General features: G+C 45.9%; 1 protein-coding gene across 2 annotated transcripts in view; it reads right to left on the reverse strand.

The window, feature by feature from the left end:
- Positions 1 to 3,628: 3,628 nt before the first annotated feature.
- The window catches only part of SAMD12 (sterile alpha motif domain containing 12), a 315,705-nt gene continuing 300,972 nt past the window's right edge, over positions 3,629 to 18,361 (reverse strand). For both annotated transcript variants that reach the window (XM_081950862.1, XM_081950864.1), the window contains one exon: positions 3,629 to 4,074. In XM_081950862.1, the coding sequence (XP_081806988.1) occupies positions 4,009 to 4,074 (66 nt within the window). In that variant the 3' untranslated portion in view covers positions 3,629 to 4,008. The remainder of the gene's footprint in view (positions 4,075 to 18,361) is intronic.

Below are 18,361 nucleotides of genomic sequence, written 5' to 3' on the forward strand. Positions count from 1 at the left end.
AGCTGATCAGTTGAAAACATTACATTGGACTAATAGTGAGATCTGATTTAGCAGGCCTCAACCTATTTTCTTGGACAGTGGAGTCTGCAGATGGATTATTAAGAGAGGGAGCTGATTAAAGGAGGCTGCATATACAATAAACCATTGATGAAAGGGGAAAAAATGAGCCGGAAAAGTCTGTTAAGAAAATAGTAATTCTACCGAGGCACACACAAGTAGGTTTGTCACCACAGCTGATAATAATCCGAGGCACTGATTGTAGATCTGGTTCTTTATTAGAGTTTAATATTGATGACTGTCTTGTCTAAGACTAATGGCAATTGATTTTTGTTTTCTGGAATATTACTTTAATCCTATTGCTCTTTTCCCTTGCTACTTTCTTGCTCCAGCATAAATGACGGGAACTTTTTAATATTTGGTAGTATTCTTTTTTTTTTCATGTAATAAGACACACTATCTTTTCTCTAGAAAGACTGCAAATAGAGGAATCTCATAATTAAATAAGGATGTCTAGAGGGCACAGTAAACAAAAAAAAGTCAAGAAGACACCCACAACATGCAAAACTATGCCCATTGTGGGCCCACTATGCCCAGGTGTGTCCCAGTGATTACAGCTCAAGTGGCCAGATTCTGAGCAGCAGCACTGGGGATTCGTTGGAAACACATGATTAATCCACCATAGCTATTTTACACAACTAATGTCGCAATCCTTTTGGCATTACTACCCTTTAGTATTTCAGTATTTAATGACTATGGGGCTTATTGTTTAAGGATTGATACTACAGTATAGTTAGGCTGTGTGTAACTGACAGACTGGATGCCACATTGTTACTTTAATATAGCGTATTTTTCGGACCAGTTATTTATTACTTTATTCTAGAATTTTAAACTGCATACTCCTTGAGTTTTTTTTTTTTTAAAATCTGTTCTGATCTCTGATTTTTGACTGCAATAAACTTGAATCTGTGACACGTGGTAACACACATAAAAATTGATCAGAACTTCAATAGCTCCTATCTTGACAAAAAACTACACTGAGTGGACATCCCTGGGACTAAAGTGATCCAAGTGTCATATGCTGGCAACACCTTATGAAAACCTTCACAAATAATCACAACAGAGAAAACCTTTGCCTTGAAAGTAGTTTATCCATATCCAAGTTCTGTTGAAACCTAAAATGTGTCTAGACATGACTGACTTTGGATTTACTCCTGTTGTGAAGGCTTTCACGAGCCATTGGAAAACCTAGACCAGGGGTGTCAAACTCGATGTCACTGAGGGCTGCATCAGGGTTTGACCATTGGGGGGCGTGGCCAGCTTGACATCATTCAAGTCAGGGCGCCTGTGGAGGCCCAAGTGTTCTGCCAGCGAAAACAGGCTTCCGAGCTCCATTTTCACTGACAGAGGGTTGCAGGAGGCTGTCCCAGCCGAAAACGGAGCTCAGGAGCCCATTTTCGCTGGCAGAGGCACCATGAGCCGATCCTTCGTTCTTTTCAGGGTGGTCCCATGGGTGGGATCTAAGCATTCTGTGGGCCGGATCTGGCCCCCTGGTCTTGAGTTTGACACGTCTAATCTAGACTAGGGAGAAATCATCGACAAAATTTCAAGGAAACAATAGAAATGAATAGTTCAGGATCCATGAGGGGAAATAAGCCGCTCCTCTCTTAAAATAGCTTCAAGTACATTTCTTGAAACACTGACAAGTTGAAAAGTATGAATTGCATAATAAAAGTGTGTGTCCGTATGTGTACTTGAAAACTACTCACGTTTGTAACAGTCTATCAAGCAGAAGAAAGTTCAACTGAAGATCTACCATTGCTTGATTTAGGGACAAGTAGAATCAGACACTTGTTTTCTACGGATGCTCTTTTTTTTGCTATCATGGTTTTGGTTTCCAGAAGAAATGAAGGAACAAAAGTTGTATGGGAAAGCACTGACTCAGAATTGGTAAGGATAAAGATTAAACCATAGCCTGCTCTGTTCCGGAAACCTGGACAAAGAATAATGGAGAGCAGAGCTCATTTTGGTTGCAACAGTCTTAAGCCGGCTACAGTTGTGTGGAAAGTAAACATTTCTGCTCAAACTTGTTTGTGAGAGCAAAAAACAAAACAAAAAACCAACCCCAAAACAGATCTCAGGTATAAATCTGAGGGTCAAGACAAATTCATAACATAATATATTGGTGGGTACCTATCCATAGCATAAATTATCCTTAAGTGCACTATTCAAGATGATTGAGATTTCAACATATCCTTGGCCTGTGAAATGTTAGCTTGCTCACTCTAGCTGATAGCTGATTAAAAAAGAATTTGAGGTCAATATGGCACATCAGATGAACAACAACAACAAAAGTGAATCCCAAGATTCAGTTGGATGTCAATGGAAGAAAATGTCATTGGGCAGAACTGCTAAAGAACACTTGAACAAAGGCAATTCTACTTAAGAAAGAAAATAGGAAGATCTTGATGGGCAATCACCCTATTTCCCTGCCAAGAGTTGTGGTTTGATTTCATTATCTTTAACATTTCTCCATATGCCCCCTAAAAAGTAGATGTTCTAATTTTCAGCAAGTCACTTGCCTGACTAGGTGGCTCAGTGGCTAAGACACTGAGCTTGTCGATCAGAAAGATTGGCAGTTCGCCGGTTCGAATCCCTAGTACAGGTCTCTTGCATGAGCAGGGGTTGGGCTAGATGACCTCCAAGGTCCCTTCCAACTCTCTTACTATTTACTTCCAGGAGGGAAAATAAATATATCAGTTCTACAGTAGTGTGTAGTTGCACTACTAGCAAGCCAAAAGCTCGATCTGTTAGTCTATTTGTACTACTTTAAATGGAGCATGTGCCTTCAAAGGAAAAAGAATTAAAATGGCTTATGGAGTAAGACGGTAATCGTTTATCAGTTCGCTATTTGTATTTTTTGTCTGTCCTATTGAAAACAAGCAAGCATTTTAAACAGCCAGGAATAACTCACCTATGCTAACCACCGATCAGCACTTTTTATAGCTGGCTTTTGTTACAACTGTGAAGTAGAAAACACTGCATTTCTACAGTGTGCAACGAGAATGTTTTCAGACTGGCCACGTTGCTACTGAAATGTTACATGTGTCTTCAATCGTCGACAGCCAGGGGATTCTTGCAACAAGACAGCAATCTTTTATCTCCATTAATTTCTTCTCTATTATTTAGCATGCATCCAAGCAACAGAAATATAATCTTACTTGTCGTTTTGGGGAGTAGGTGCAGCAAAGGAACATACGTGCTCTCATTCTACTACTTCTACACGTGAAGAGTCAAAACAGCCACAACAATATCCATGTGAGTTACCAAGCCAACTTTGCTACCGAAGCAATGCACATGGTGAAGTGACGCCAGGTATAATCTTAACGCAGATACCTGAAACATTCCCATAACACACCAAATTGGCTAGAATGTCTGTCTGGAGACCATGTATGGATTGCAGATACTGTAAAACAGGGCATCGTTTCGTGTATCACTAACACAAAATATTTCTACGTTCCTATCCGGGGGGGGAGGGCGGGGGGAGGGCAGGGGGAGGTAAAAGGGATATCGGGATATTTGGGTGTGTGGAATTGGAACTACCGGTCCCATTAAAAAAAACACCATGCAATCTGCATATATAATATGATCCATTGTTTGCCATGCTAAAAACAAAACTCAATTAAACCCAAACCCCTTTAGTGAAGGTCACAGAGAGTTCCCCAATGGGAATATAAAGTTTACGCACAGTGATGAAACTGGGAACAGTTTTCTGGTGTAAAAAAACAACAGCCCACCAACTATTAGGTGGAAAGAGTTCTATTGTTGGTGACGTGTCACGCTGGGATACCATCAGCAAGTCAGACGTTATTCAGAACTTGTCGTGTTAATCAGATCAGTTGGATTTGAGTCCAGTTCTTGGTGGCTGTTTTCTTCTGGCAGTGCCATTTCTTATGTTTCTTTTTAAAAATTAGTATTATCATTCTTTCTTTCAGATGGAAAAGTTCGCTTCTATATCATCTGGCAGGATAGCAGCTTTAGAGGTTGCTGATGTTTATGGGGAACTCTCTGTCGAGGCTGTTAAAAGAGAAGAGAAAGGAAAAAAGAGCAGTGAATACAAGCTGAGTTTGAATCAACTGTAACATATTGTCGTTCAGGCTGAATGGTCCTTTCCAATCAAAGATCAGACTTGCATTAAAGCTTAAAAAATAATAAATAAGAGCAAATCCCACTCCCTTCTAGTACTGATGATGTTACCTAGCTTGGTAATGAAATGTCTTCAAGAAAACCACCAAACTCAAGAGAGCACCAAGGACCTCACAGCTTATGCACTCCTGGATAATTATTTTTCCCATTCTTCCCCTATATCCCCTGACACTTTAGAACAGCAGTCACCAACTGGTGGTCTGTGGACCAGTGTTGGTTCGTGAGAAAATTTTGATGGTCCGCAGAAAAATTATTTACATTTTTATATTGTACTAAATACTATTTATCTTTTTTTTTTAATCATATTAGTAGTCCATGGGATTTTAAATTATGGATTTAGTGGTCCCTGAGGTCCGAAAGGTTGGTGACCCCTGTTTTAGAAGGCAAAGTCTTCCTTAAATTAAGCACTCAGTCCAGGTCACCACACAATATGTCAATGTTATCTTCCTGGCACTTTTAAATCCCACTCCAGAGCTGGGATTTATATTTGGTTTCCAATTTAAGAACTTTTTTTTTCAAGATCATCTAGGTCCCATTGCCATCTGTTTTGACTTGAAGAATATTCTCAATATTAATTACATCAATTAATGCATTAGATATAGGTCACATCAGACGTCTTTGAATAGATGTTCCCAAATTATTTGATCAAAATTCTTCTTAATATAGCTTGGTGTTTAATATTGCTGTGATCTCAGAATACTTTCTGTGACCCTTCAAATCAACTCCTTTTGGGAAGATCAGTGAAAGGTTCTCACTCTTACATCCAATCATTAACCAAATAATTCTATTTTATATTTCTCCCGGCCATATTTTCTCCAGAACCATATCTCAAAGTTAGGGCTTTCAGCATTATCACCCATGGGTTCAAAGACAAAAATGATCCCTTTCTCGTACTGTCTTCATGAACCAAACGTACTAGTATATTTTTACAGTTATTGACTGTCCTTCACCTTCTTGTATAACACACAAGAGGACTAAGAGCAATTTTTTAAAAACCAGACTCTTAAAATCAATATTTTAGTCTGCTTAACAACAATAAACTTGGCAAAAAGGATTTGTTTCTGCTGCTATCTTAATTTATGTGATTCCCCCCCCCCAATCTGCCATGTTCTCTCTTTTTTATTCACCTGAGTGTAGATCTGCATCTTTTGCCAGCTTATTCAGTTGTCATTTTCTTTCCACTTAAAAGCTCTCATTAAAATTGATGTTTCACTGCTATTTTATTGAAACTTCCATAGACTCCATTCTTATTAGGGGTGTAGTACTTATCCCAGTGTAGGCTACTCTGCTTGATGCATGGAATCTAAAGTTGCAAAAGCCCCCAGTCTCTGCTTGAAGGCATTTTATGAATTCACCTACCCTTATGCATTTATTTCCAATTTGTTCTTAGTGTTCAAACATTTTTACCAATATGCAATTAGAATTAAAAGTCCAAGAGATCTGGATCTTCATTTGAATTCAGTGAAAAACAAATCCTGACCCTCTTTAATATGATGATCCTGAAAACATCCTCTAACTAGGATTAGAAATAATCAATCGTTGGAAGCAATATCCTTCTGGGTCCAGTTCCAAGTGAGGAAAAAGCAGGGGTGAAATCCTCCCGGTTCAGCCCGGTTTGGCCGAACTGGTAGGGATGATTGTCCTTGGTTTTGCAAACCAGTAGTAAAAAAAAACAGCTTCTGAGGATCGCGTGACTCAGCTGTGAGCTGCGTGATGGTCGGAAGCTTCCCCCCCACTTTTAAAAGCATTTTCCCCCTGCCGGTTCGCCTGAACCAGCAGGGGAAAAAATGCTTTAAAAAGCTAAAAAAATTAGCTGAAAGTGAAAAAAAAAAGTTGGACACACCCACCCAGTCACATGACCACCACCACCACCAAGCCATGCTTACAAAACTGGGGGGGGGGGGAATTAGATTTCACCCCTGGGAAAAAGACACTGGATTCATGGAAGTTGCTTGGAAAGATGGTTTTAATGGTGGACAGCATCACATGCCTTGAAGATTTTGGGCGAAGGAAAAAAAGGGCAGACATGCTAAAAGTGCCTGGGGTTTATGTCCTCTCTGGGCATTTGAATTTGAGCTTGTATTCTGATTGGATGTCAGACTCCGATGGGGCCATGCAGGGGCAACTCTGAGGGCTGTCCTGAGTCCCAAGCTTGGTTGAGCCTTTGCTGGGGGATGATGTAATGAAAGGGCTTTGGGCAATTCCTACTAAGGCTCTGCTTGGCGGAGGTAGATCTTTGTTATGTAGAATAGACTGGTCCAGGCCTTAATGGCCCATTGGCAAAGGTGGGGGAGGATGAGTTTCTGCCTTCCTTTTAGGGAAAATATTCTGCCATTTTAATATTTCCTAAAATATCTCACTTTCCTAGTAGAGGGGTGGGTGCTAACTTCTTACACAACATGTTTTATGAATGCATCTGCTTGTCCTTCAGCTACCCAATTACAGAATGCTGGTTGTGCTAATTTGAAGAATCTCCTTTCAGAAGAAAACAATGGCAAACCACATCTGTACCGTTACTACGAAAACTATATGGACATGGTCATGAGGTCATCAAGAATCAAGCACAGATCTTAGGTGACTTTATCTCTTTTGTAACCCACTTCTACATGGGTAGAAAATAGGTTAAAAAGATAATCCTAGTAAAAACTTTTTTTTTAAAGTGAAGAAGAATTTAGCATAAATAAAACTCACCTCCTTATGAATGGTAAGTGTAATCTAAGTGTAATCTTAGAAGTGGCATCTTTCCTTCTCTCTATCAACTTCCAAGGCACCAGAAGGCAAGAGAAGAATCAATGGATGAAAACTAATTAAGGACAGAAATGACCTAGAACTAAGGAGAAAGTTCCGAACAGTGAGAACAGTTGATCAATGGAACAGTTTGCCTTCAGACGTTAGGGGTGCTCCATCACTGGAGGTTTTTAAGAAGAGACTGGACAGACAATTGTCTGAAATGGTATAGGGTCTCCTGCTTGAGCAGGGGATTGGAGTAGAAGACCTCCAAGGTCCCTTCCAACTCTGTTATTCTAACACAGGGGTGTCAAACTCAAGGCCTGTGGGCCGTATCCAGCCCATGAGGTGCTTAAATCTGGTCCACAGGGCTGGCCTGGAAATAGCAAAGGACTGGTCCAACTCTGGCAGTCAAAATGAACCCTTCCCCGCATCCAGAGGTGGGCATCAAAAATTTTAACAAGGGGTTCTCTGCCCGGTTGCATGGCCATGGTGGGGTGGCCCAGTCGATCTCCTGCATCACAGTAAGGGGGGGCATTTTGACTCCGGGGGCTTTTCTTGAGCCCCCGGGAAGGTGAAAATGGCCTCCCAAGGCCCCGGAGGCCTTCTGGAGGCCAGAAACGAACCTGTTTCTGGCTTTCCCGAACTTCCGGTAGACCCATTTTTCATCCTCCTCGAGCCTCCTCGAGCACCCTGCACTTACCTGCATCCAAAATGGGCTGTGTGGGGACTCCTGAGAGGGGTGGGCAGGGCCAGCCAGGAGTGGGATTTGGGGGTTCTCCGAACTGTACAGAATCTTAGCTAGAGGTTCTCCCAAACCCCAGCCCTCCCCTGCCTGCACCCCATTTTGGCTGGTGGGATGCTGCAGGAGGCGTCCATCCCATCCTGTCCCATCCCCCCCCCCGGTCAGCCCATGGAGGAGAACTACAATGCTGATCCAGCCCTCAAATAATTCCAGTTTGACATCCTAATTCTAACACAAAATCTGCCATTCATTGAATGCCATTCTTCTAAGCTATTAGACAAACAGACAGAAAAGACTTGGGAGATGATATATTCTCCCCACTGATTTTGAGTAAGAAGCAGATGCCATTCAGTTATTTCAAAGGGCAAAGTGTCCCAGAGAAGTTAATGAGGCACTAACTCTGCTTGAAAAAAGCCCTAATCAGGAAAGGATGAAGTGTTTTCCCCATGAGCTTTCCTTGAGGCGCATCAAGTGCATTCTCCATATCCTGACTTTTAAATCTCTGATAAAAACTTTTTTCCCTTTCTTCTCAGAACGAAAAGAAAGAAACAATAGCCTTGTAATTTTCACGGACCCCTTTCTAACTGCTTCCAAACAAGACACAAATGAAAAGGTTCTTTCAAGTTATTCCAGGACATCAGCCTTCAGAGCATTACCTTGCTGTCTTTTGCCATTTCATTTTTTTTAGAAAACTTGTTCTGACCGAGGCTTCCCCAAAAAGCACAAAGCCAATTCCTGGTCCCGACAAAACCCCTTTTATTAAGCAAACGTGAATTCCTCTGAATCACATCCAGCAAAGGCCTGGCGAACAGTCTTTCAAAGGTGAATTTATGACCACAGACCTTTGGAAAGCTGCCATGTAAATCTTTTCCAAATGCAGTGCAGTGCAAGGAAAAACTTGGCACAGAGTCTCTGAGATTCACGGACAGATCTTCACACCCCTGAAACGAATGAACGAACAAACGAATTGTTTCCTGCAAAAGCCCACTCCTCTTTTGCTCCTCTTTTATTTCCTGTGGGAGGGACCATTCACTGTCCACCTGTGGCTGTACTCCCAAGTTGACCCTGATTTCTCAACTGTTCTTTTCTTCTGGCAGATCTGCACATGTGCACACTGGGAACAGGCTCCAGCTGTTCCTCTGCCTCACTGCTGTCTCGCTCCGAAGGCAGCTGAGAACTGCCAGACGCCCTTGCCCCCCCAACTCTGCCCCCGATGCAGAACCCTCATCTGAGCCTTCCCCAGCCTCCAGGATTGGCCCATGTTCCTCTCCAACCTCCTCACTGTCCGACTCTGCTGCCGGCTTCTCTGGCCGCTGGCGGGCCACAACAAAACTCAACGAAGAGGCACGCTATTAATGGGCAGAGCATATCAGATGAAGGGTAAAATAAGGGCAGCTGCCACTTTTCAAGAGCAAGTTAAACACTGACACTTCCCTTTGTTTCTGCAAACTCCCCCTCATCCAGCAAGAAATGTACTAAAAACTGTAATTAGACACTCTGCCTAAAAGTGTTCTACCGATACACTGTGCTTGATAAGAAATCACTGATAAATAAAATATACACTCGAAAAGCCGCACATCCCAGCCTGCCAACAGTGGCTCAGCAGGGATAGTATTAAGAGAGTTACCGCTTCAGGCAAAAGTGGCTGGCTGCCAAGATGCCATCCAGAGACAGGGTAAAAAACAAGAACGGTTTCAGGTTCCAACAATTTCCTATGGGTCACGTTAAGGTTGAGGTTCTTCTTGATTCTGATTTTCCACCCAAGAGTGGAAAGTCAGCAGGAGAAAGCTGCTCCGAGCTTCCCGTGTTAAGGACACCCTGCCGAGCAAGTTCAATTTGTATACCTCCCATGTAGGGACATCCCTCTATGCATTTTTAATTCAATAAAGCAATTCTCTAATAAGCACATCGATGCCTACGTTCAAAGGTGGTTGTGAACAGCTCAACACTGGACAGGGAAGCAGTGTGAAAATGAAAGAAGCTATTCTATGGAGCAGTTAGAAGTGCTATATTCCAGAGAGACGGTGGGATACCTGTAGGTGGTTGGTAATGTTCTGAGCTAGGCTTCCCCAGCAGCACGAAGTCGAGTCCTCGTCCCGATAAACCCCTTTTATTTAATTTACAGTGAGTTCCTCTCCAGCAAAGTCTTTCCTCTCCCACCGTCTTTCAAGATAGTTCAGAATTACTGACCTTTATCAGGCTTGGAGAGTGGCCAGGCCAATATCTTTCAGAGGCCGCAATACTTGGCAAGAATGCAGGAATGAACTAATTGTCTCCTGCAAACATCCCTCCCCTTTTGCTACTATTTTATTTCCTATGGGAGGGGCCATTCATGGTCCACGTCGACCCTTGTTTCTTAGCTGTTCCCTTCGTCTGGCAACTCTGCGCATGCGCACACTGGGAACAGGCCCCAGCTGTTCTTCTGCCTTACTGATGTCTGGCTCTGAAGGCAGCTAACTGTCAGGCCTGGCCCCACCTCTGCCTCTGACACAGAGCCCTCATCAGAGCCTTCTCCAGATTCCAGGACTGGCCCATGTTCCTCCCCAACCTCCTCGCTGTCTGAATCTGCTGCCAGCTCCGTTGGCCACTGGCAGGCCACAACAGGTAAGTTCAACAGAATAGTAGCCTGACTTACCGTAATGTATCTTTCAAGCCACAGAAAAATGGACCTGACATAAAATGGTTATTTCCATGTCTTCTAATAAGGCAGCAAAGCTTAAGACCTCTTATTATTTCCTGGAGAATACCCTTTCCCTTCAGCCATCTGCACTGACTTCAGCTGATAAATGCAAGTATCATTTTATAGTATATTCAAAGATTGCATACAGGATTGGAAGAATAATGTTTAATGGTTGAAATCAAGGTGGCCTGGAAGGACTATGCTGCAGCAGTATTTCCAGAGTGGAACAATCAAACAAATGGTTTATAGCATACTGTGTAGCCCATTGCAGTCAAAATCTGGTCAAAAAAGTCAATTTTCCTATTTTATAATGATAGATGACTTTGTGCTTGTACCCTAAAATGGTACTGATGTCATTAAGACTATCAATGCACCTGCTCCCTTTGCAGAATGTGCTATGAGCAGAAAAGAGAGGACTATTCATCTGCTAATTGTAGAGAAGGAAACACATCTCTCCTGATTCCTCATTTTGCGTGAGACAAAAAAATGATTACACCTTTGCTATGTCATCGAGACAGGTTCTCAGAGCTCCACACACATCTAGTTTGAACCAGATGAATTGAATCAGCCATCGAAAGGCACATGGAGACAAACTTCTATTGGGGACAGAGGAGAAAATGATCAAACCAATGTATAGCTTTTTATTACAATACAAAATGGAGGAAGAGTGTGTTAAAGAAACGATGGTGGTATGGGCAAAGAACTTTGGGTACAATATCGAATTGGAAAAATGGGAAAAATTATGGAATAAAAACAGGAAACTAACTTTGGCCACATCGTACAAAAAGAACCCATATAAAATGTTCTATAGGTGGCACCTACCTCCAGCCAGGCTAGCCAAAATGTATTAAAAATTATCACCTAACTGCTGGAAATATGACCAATTTCCTGTCACCTACTACCACAAGTGGTGGTCATGTAGCAAAACAAAAGAATATTGGCAAAGATTCGAAGGTGGTTGGAAGAAATGACTGGACAGAGATTGGAACTCAAACCAGAAATATTCCTATTAGGAATTATCAAAGAGGATTTAACCCGTCCGCAGCCGGGCAGAGAACCCCTTGCTAAAAATTTTGAAGCTCACCCCTGGCAGAGCTGCCCTGTTTTCCTAGGAATTTGAGATAATACGACACTTTTTGTTTTGTAACGAGAATTACAACACTTGGAAACCATGAGCACCCTCAGGGTTGAGAAAGGGAAGCATAATTCTTTCTCCTTTAATCGCCACATTCTTTAAAGAAATTGCTTCTTTAAAGCTGCTACTCCTTGGCATTTTGCAAGAAGTTCCCAGATTTCTGAGAATGCCACTCCCTACGATTTCAAAATCACATCCTAAATAATAAGAGGTTCAAATACTCAATTCTCCTGTTTTTTGCAGATTCTTGATTCTGCCAGAATGGCAGATAAGAAGATCATAGATCATAAAGGGGGAGGGAGGGAGGGAGGGAGGGAGGGAGGGAGGGAGGGAGAGAGAGAGAGAGAGGGGGGGAGAGGGAGAGGGAGAGGAGAGGGAGAGGGAGAGGGAGAGGGAGAGGAGAGAGAGAGAGAGAGAGAGAGAGAGAGAGAGAGAGAGAGAGAGAGAGAGAGAGAGAGAGAGAGATTATTGCAGTTTCCCAACCTCAGCAACTTTCAGAAGTGTGGACTGCAATTCCCAGAATTCCCCAGCCAGCACTGAGTAATTGCAATAGCTGGCATTTGTAGTCCATGCAAGTTGCTGAGGGTGGGAAACACTGGATTATTGTGTTCTCTTTTGCCTTAGCAAATAGAACTGTTCAGCCTCAAGAATCCTGATGCAAAAGTACCTTTGAAAATGGTTGCCTATTTTGCATGTGGTGGTGACAGAATATTGAACTAAGGAGGAAAGTCCTGACAGTAAGAACAATTAACCAATGGAACTGCTTGTTCACTGGAGTTGTGGATACTCTATTGCTGGAGATCTTCAAGAAAATATTGGAGAGGCATTTGTTAGAGATGTAATAAGGTCTCCTGTTCTGACCCCCCTTCTTCCCTCGCCAACACAGAACACACTCCGGACCAAAACTACTTCAACAGGATTTATTGCACAGATAGACAGATCCTTGGCAACAATCCACCACGACTAGGCTCTCAGAACCCTCCGGCACTGAGACACGATAGCAGCTATCCAGCATGCCAAGCTCACAAGATGGAACTTTCCCAACGGTTCTTACGTTGACTTCTGCAAAGTCCTTTTATAGACTGGAGAGGAGTCTACTTATCAGCAGCTGAGAGCAATTACCGCCGGTAACTGCGCCCTTGCTCCTTGCGCCTGTGAGCGCGGCGGTAACGAGCATCTAAGAACTCCCTGCTGATGTCTGAGTCACTGTCCCGTGACTCCTCCCCACTGCTCCAAGGCATGGCATCAGGAGCCCCCTTCCTTTGGCTCCTACCGCTGCTCCATGCCTCAGGGGCCTCCTGGTGGCCAATCAGACTCTCCGATCCCTGCTCAGAGTCAGAACCCTGCCCAGGGTCCTCCACATCCTCCAGAGCCGACTCATAGGGACCCTCGCTGTCGGAGTCAGGTGGCAGCTCCAATGGCTCCTGCTGGGCCACAACAGTCTCCTAACTTGGGCAGGAGATTGAATTAAAATACCTCCAAGGGCCTTTCTAGCCTTTGTTGTTAGTTGTGAAGTCGTGTCTGACCCATCATAACCCCCTGGACAACGTTCCTTCAGGCCTTCCTGTCCTCTACCATCCTCTGGAAAACATTTAAGCTCACGCCGACTGCTTCGGTGATGCCACCCAGCCATCTCATTCTCTGTCATCCCCTTCTTCTTTTGCCCTCAATCTTTCCCAGCATTAGGCCTTATGATTCCTTCTAGCTTTATGATTTTAGAAACCATTGTCCATAAGCCATTGGCATTCTTTATCTAGCAGGATTTCCTTGTGTGCAAATGCCAGGCAATCTAACCTCACAGCCTTAAATTCTGAGTTGAAGTTCTTTGGACTGTATGACAGTCCTGGCAGATGCCCTCAACAAGTTGCCTTTTCTAAAGATCAGTCAAAGTTTATTGCTCTATTGCTAATACAAACTATATTCTCTTTTAAGTCCTGAGGTAATAACGGAACAGCAACAGCAACGGTTAACTATTTTATTAACTCAGTACAACAGAACAGAGAACGAGCCGGCTGACAGCTATTTATACCCACAGCTGTCAGACCGGCAACCAATGGAAGCTCTAGGATTGTCCCGCCAAGGAGATTGTTTAGTTGGGCTAATCAGGGGTGAGCTGTAGGATGAGTTACTGAGCGCCACCTGCTGGTGGACGCTCTCAGGACATAACACCCCTTCCCCCTTGTTCGCGCAAGCGTATTCGCTCAAATACGCAGGCCTTCTGCGCATGCGCTGGGATCTCCTCAATTGAGGTGTGGCCGTCGTTGCAGGAGGAGCGTTCCTGGGGAGTGACCTGGCAGGCCGAAGTCCTAGAGTCCCATCAAAACTTGCAGGTAAGGAGTCCGGCGTGAGCGGGGCGGTTGAAACGGCGCCGGAGCTAGTTGGTTTGTTCTGGTCGGGCCGGTAGGCATCGTCGTCAGGGCCTGGTTTATTCTGAGCTGGGACATGCGATCCGTCTGGTGCTCTATCCTTTATGCGCCGCCACAACTGGTCTAAATGCCTCCTCCATTCTCGTCCATCGTCAAGGAGGACCCTGTAGGAACAGGGCCCTGTTAACTCAGAAATAACCCCCGGTACCCACTTTGGGTCCCCTGCAAAGTTCCTTGCGAACACCCCCTCCCCCACTAGAAAGGTCCTAGGGGGTGGGGAAGAAGGGAAAGAGGGAGTAGAATAAGAGGGGTGTAAACGGTCTAGAGTTGTGCGGAGTTTGCGCCCCATAAGGAGTTAGGAAGGGGCCTTTCCTGTAAGTGGACATGGGGTAGTGTGTTGGCAACGTAGAAAGGTTGCCACGCGGAGATGCATGGGCAATGACGACATGCGGGAGAGGGATTCTTTAGCAGAGCGCACAGCGCGTTCTGCCATGCCGTTTCCCGCCGGGTGGAACGGAGCTGTTGGGGTGTGGCGGATGCCTAGGCGGCTCATGTAATGTTGGAACTCTTGGGAGGTGAATTGGGGTCCATTGTCCGACACTAAAATGTCGGGCAATCCGTGGGTGGTAAATAGGTTGTCCAGAATGCCTATTGTTGCAGAGGAGGTGGTGGAGTGCATGGGGAAAAGTTCCACCCATTTTGACCAAGCGTCAATAACTAGGAAAAAAGTGGTGCCTTCTATGGGACCCAAGAAATCCACATGGAGGCGACTCCATGGAGCCCTTGGTTGTTCCCACTCCCTGGAAGGAGCGGCGGGAGGCGCCGCGCGGACTTGTTGGCATGGAGAGCAACGCTGCACCCACGCAGTGATGTCCGCGTCCATGGAGGGCCACCAGACATAACTTCGACCCAGGCACTTCATACGGACAATGCCTGGGTGGCCCTCATGGAGGCGGGTCAGCACTCCAAGGCGCAAGGCTGCAGGAATGATTACCCTATGGCCCCATAGCAAACACCCCTGGATAGTGGATAGTTCGGTGCGGCGACGATAGAAGGGCAGGAGTGGTTGATCTACAGGAGTGGAGGGCCAGCCACTGCTAACAAAAGTGATGACACTAGACAAAATAGGGTCGGATCGGGATGACAGGGCTATGTCCGAAGCGGACACAGGAAGGTGTAGTTCGTCCAGGAGGCAGATCATTTCAGTGGGGGCTGGGTCAGAGACAGGAAGTGGCAAAGGGCAGCGGCTTAGGGCATCTGCATGTCCCATGTGGATGCCAGGCTTGTGAATCAGTGTATAATTATAGGCAGAGAGAAATTCAGCCCAACGTGACATGCGAGGTGAAATGATTGGAGGGGTGGGGTGGTCACCTGAGAGTATGCCTAATAGTGGCTTGTGGTCTGTGAGGAGGGTGAATGGGCAGCCGTAAAGGTAATGGTGGAAGCGTTTTACTCCCGCAACGGCGGCCAGTGCCTCCTTGTCCAGCTGGCTGTAATTCCGCTCAGGCTTGGACAAGGTGCGGGAGTAGAAGGCTATAGGGGCTTCAGAGCCATCTGGGTAAAGGTGGCTTAGCACTGCGCCAATACCGAAGGGGGAGGCGTCGCAGGCTAGGAGCAAAGGTAGACGCTCGTCGTATTGGGCTAGAACAGGGGGAGCTGTCAAAGCCCGTTTGACAGCCGCGAGCGCATGCGCTTCACGGCTAGTCCAAACCCATGGAGCTGAAGCGTCTAATAAACGGTGAAGCGGTTCCGCTAGGGATGCCTTGTGGGAGATGAAGGATGAATAGAAGTTGAGGAGACCTAAAAAGGCCTGCAACTCAACTTTGTTCGTAGGGGTAGGTGCAGAAAGGATTGCGTCGACTTTGGAAGGGGAGGGGTGGATTCCCCTTTTGTCGATGAGGAATCCAAGGAATTCTACGGCAGGAACCCCTAGCTTGCATTTTGACACTTTCAGGTGCAGGCCTGTGGAGCGGAATTTAAGGAGGACAGCACGGAGGGTCTTCAGTAGTGTAGGGGCCTCCTGAGTTGCAATCAATACGTCATCGAAGTAAGGCGTAACCCCAGGAATACCATGGAGCAGCTGCTCCATGAGTCCCTGGAATATTCCTGGAGCCACGCTAACGTCAAATTGGAGCCGGCGGCATTTAAAAGCCCCGCGGTGCGTGACTATGGTCTGAGCAAGCGCGGTGGCTTCATCAACAGGGAGCTGTTGATATGCTTGAGCCAGATCCAATTTGGCGAAAAATTTTCCACGTCCCAAGGTATGCAGGACGTGCTGGACAACGGGCACTGGGTGGGGGTGGGCTTGGAGAGCCTTATTTAATGTTGTTTTAAAATCTGCGCAGATCCTTATGGAGCCATCAGATTTTAGGGGAACAACTATTGGTGTTTCCCAAGGGGAGTAGTCTACCGGTTCTAGTACCCCTTGAGCTATTAATTTGTCCAGCTCCGCGTCCACTTTCGCCTTTAAGGCGAAGGGCAAGCGCCTGGCCTTGAGGCGAATAGGCGCGATTTTAGGGTCTAAATTTAGGGAAATAGGGGAACCTTTATAACAACCCAGAGAGGCGGAAAAAACGTCCTTAAATTCAGACAGGATAGAGGAGAAGGTATCAGGTGGAAGAGAATGATAGTGGGTGGAGTGAATGCCCGCTATGGATAGTCCCAGAGCCCGGAACCAATCGAGCCCCAGTAAAGAGGCGAGAGGGTCTCGGACGACTAAAAGAGGCAAGCGGCCGGAGAATGAGCCATAAGTGACATTTAGGTTAGCACAGCCTAAGAGCTTAATTGGATTGCCCTGATAATCTCGTAGGCGGCAATTTGCAGGGCCAAGTTGCTTAAGGCAGTATTGTGGCAAAAGTGCAGATAGAGTTTGCCAGGAGATGATGGAACGGGCGGAGCCGGTGTCCAGTTCCATCGAGCAATGACGTCCTTCGATGAGGATGGAGAGGTGCAGCTTACCACGACCTCCCGTGGAAGCGGAGGATGAGTCAATGACCCATTCAGGAGAGTACTCTTCGATGTCTCCCAGGGACAGGGAGTTGAGTCGACGGTTTGGTGGCGCCTGGGCAGGCGATCGATAGGCAGGGCTTTGCGGCGCAGGCCGGAGGTCAGGAACGTTGGAGCGGCATACGGAAGCCAAATGGCCCTTTTTTCCGCACTTTCGGCAGATTGCTGCACGGAAGCGGCAGTTCGAACATGAGTGACGGCCGCCGCAGCTGAGGCAGGCACGGCCATCCTTGTGGGTCAGCGACTGCAGGCGGTCGATAGCGTAGTCAATTTCTGATTGTATTGATGGAGTAACTTGTTGATGATTCACTTGAGGTGTTGGCGCCGGCAGGCCCGTGGGTAGAGGCTGAGGTAAACGGCGGCAGTCCGGGGTGGACTGATCAGCCATCTCTGAGGCGCGAGCTTCATCAACGGCTATTTTTAAGGTTAAGTCTGACTGGGAGAGGATTCGGCGGTGAAGATTTACATCTTTGAGCCCATAAATAAATTGCTCTAAGAGTGCTTCATCTAAGTCGGCAAATTCGCATGGAATTGCGGCCGCTCTGAGCGCAGCCACTTCTAGTTGTATGCAGTGGCGAAAGTTTTGTCGCCGTGCAAAGCGGGATGGAGCAGGCTTGTAATGCGTCTTGAGCTTGGCCATCAGGGTGTCCCACGGCACTGTGTGGACGGGAGTTGGAGCTGAGAGAGCGCGAGCGGTCGCGAACATCTCTGGCCCGCAGTAGTTAAGAAATATGCCTCTTTTTCATTCTAGCGAGAGGCTCGTAAGGTCGTGAGCGAGCAGGAAGCACTCGAAGCGCTCAACAAATGCCTCCCAGGTTTCTGCCTCCACACGAAAAGGTGAGAACATTGAAGAAGTCGTCATTTTAGTTGGATGGTTGTGAATTAGTTTTGCCAACCGTCGTCGCCAGTTTTAAGTCCTGAGGTAATAACGGAACGGCAACAGCAACGGTTAACTATTTTATTAACTCAGTATAACAGAACAGAGAACGAGCCGGCTGACAGCTATTTATACCCACAGCTGTCAGACCGGCAACCAATGGAAGCTCTAGGATTGTCCCACCAAGGAGATTGTTTAGTTGGGCTAATCAGGGGTGAGCTGTAGGATGAGTTACTGAGCGCCACCTGCTGGTGGACGCTCTCAGGACATAACACTCTCTATGCATGATCCTCAATAACAGAATAACAAGAGTTGGAAAGGACCTTGGAGGTCTTCTACTCCAGCTCCCTGCTCATCCAGGAAACCCTACCAGTTATGGCGAACCTATGGTACGCGTGCCACAGGTGGCACGCAGAGCCATTTGTCAGGGTACGCAAGGCGCTGCCCTGTCAGCTGGCCAGCACACATGTGTGCACTGGCCAGCTGAGTTTACCCTTTTTTAAAGCCATTTTTTGCCCTCCTCAGGCTCCAGAGACTTTATAGGAGCCTCGGGAGGGTGAAAAGAACCCCCCCGCCCCCCCTGGAGGCCTTCCAAAGGCTTCATGAGCTTCCCTGAAGCCTC

This window comes from Natrix helvetica, assembly GCF_964273705.1.
Source record: "Natrix helvetica genome assembly, chromosome: 4".
NCBI lineage: Eukaryota > Metazoa > Chordata > Lepidosauria > Squamata > Natricidae > Natrix > Natrix helvetica.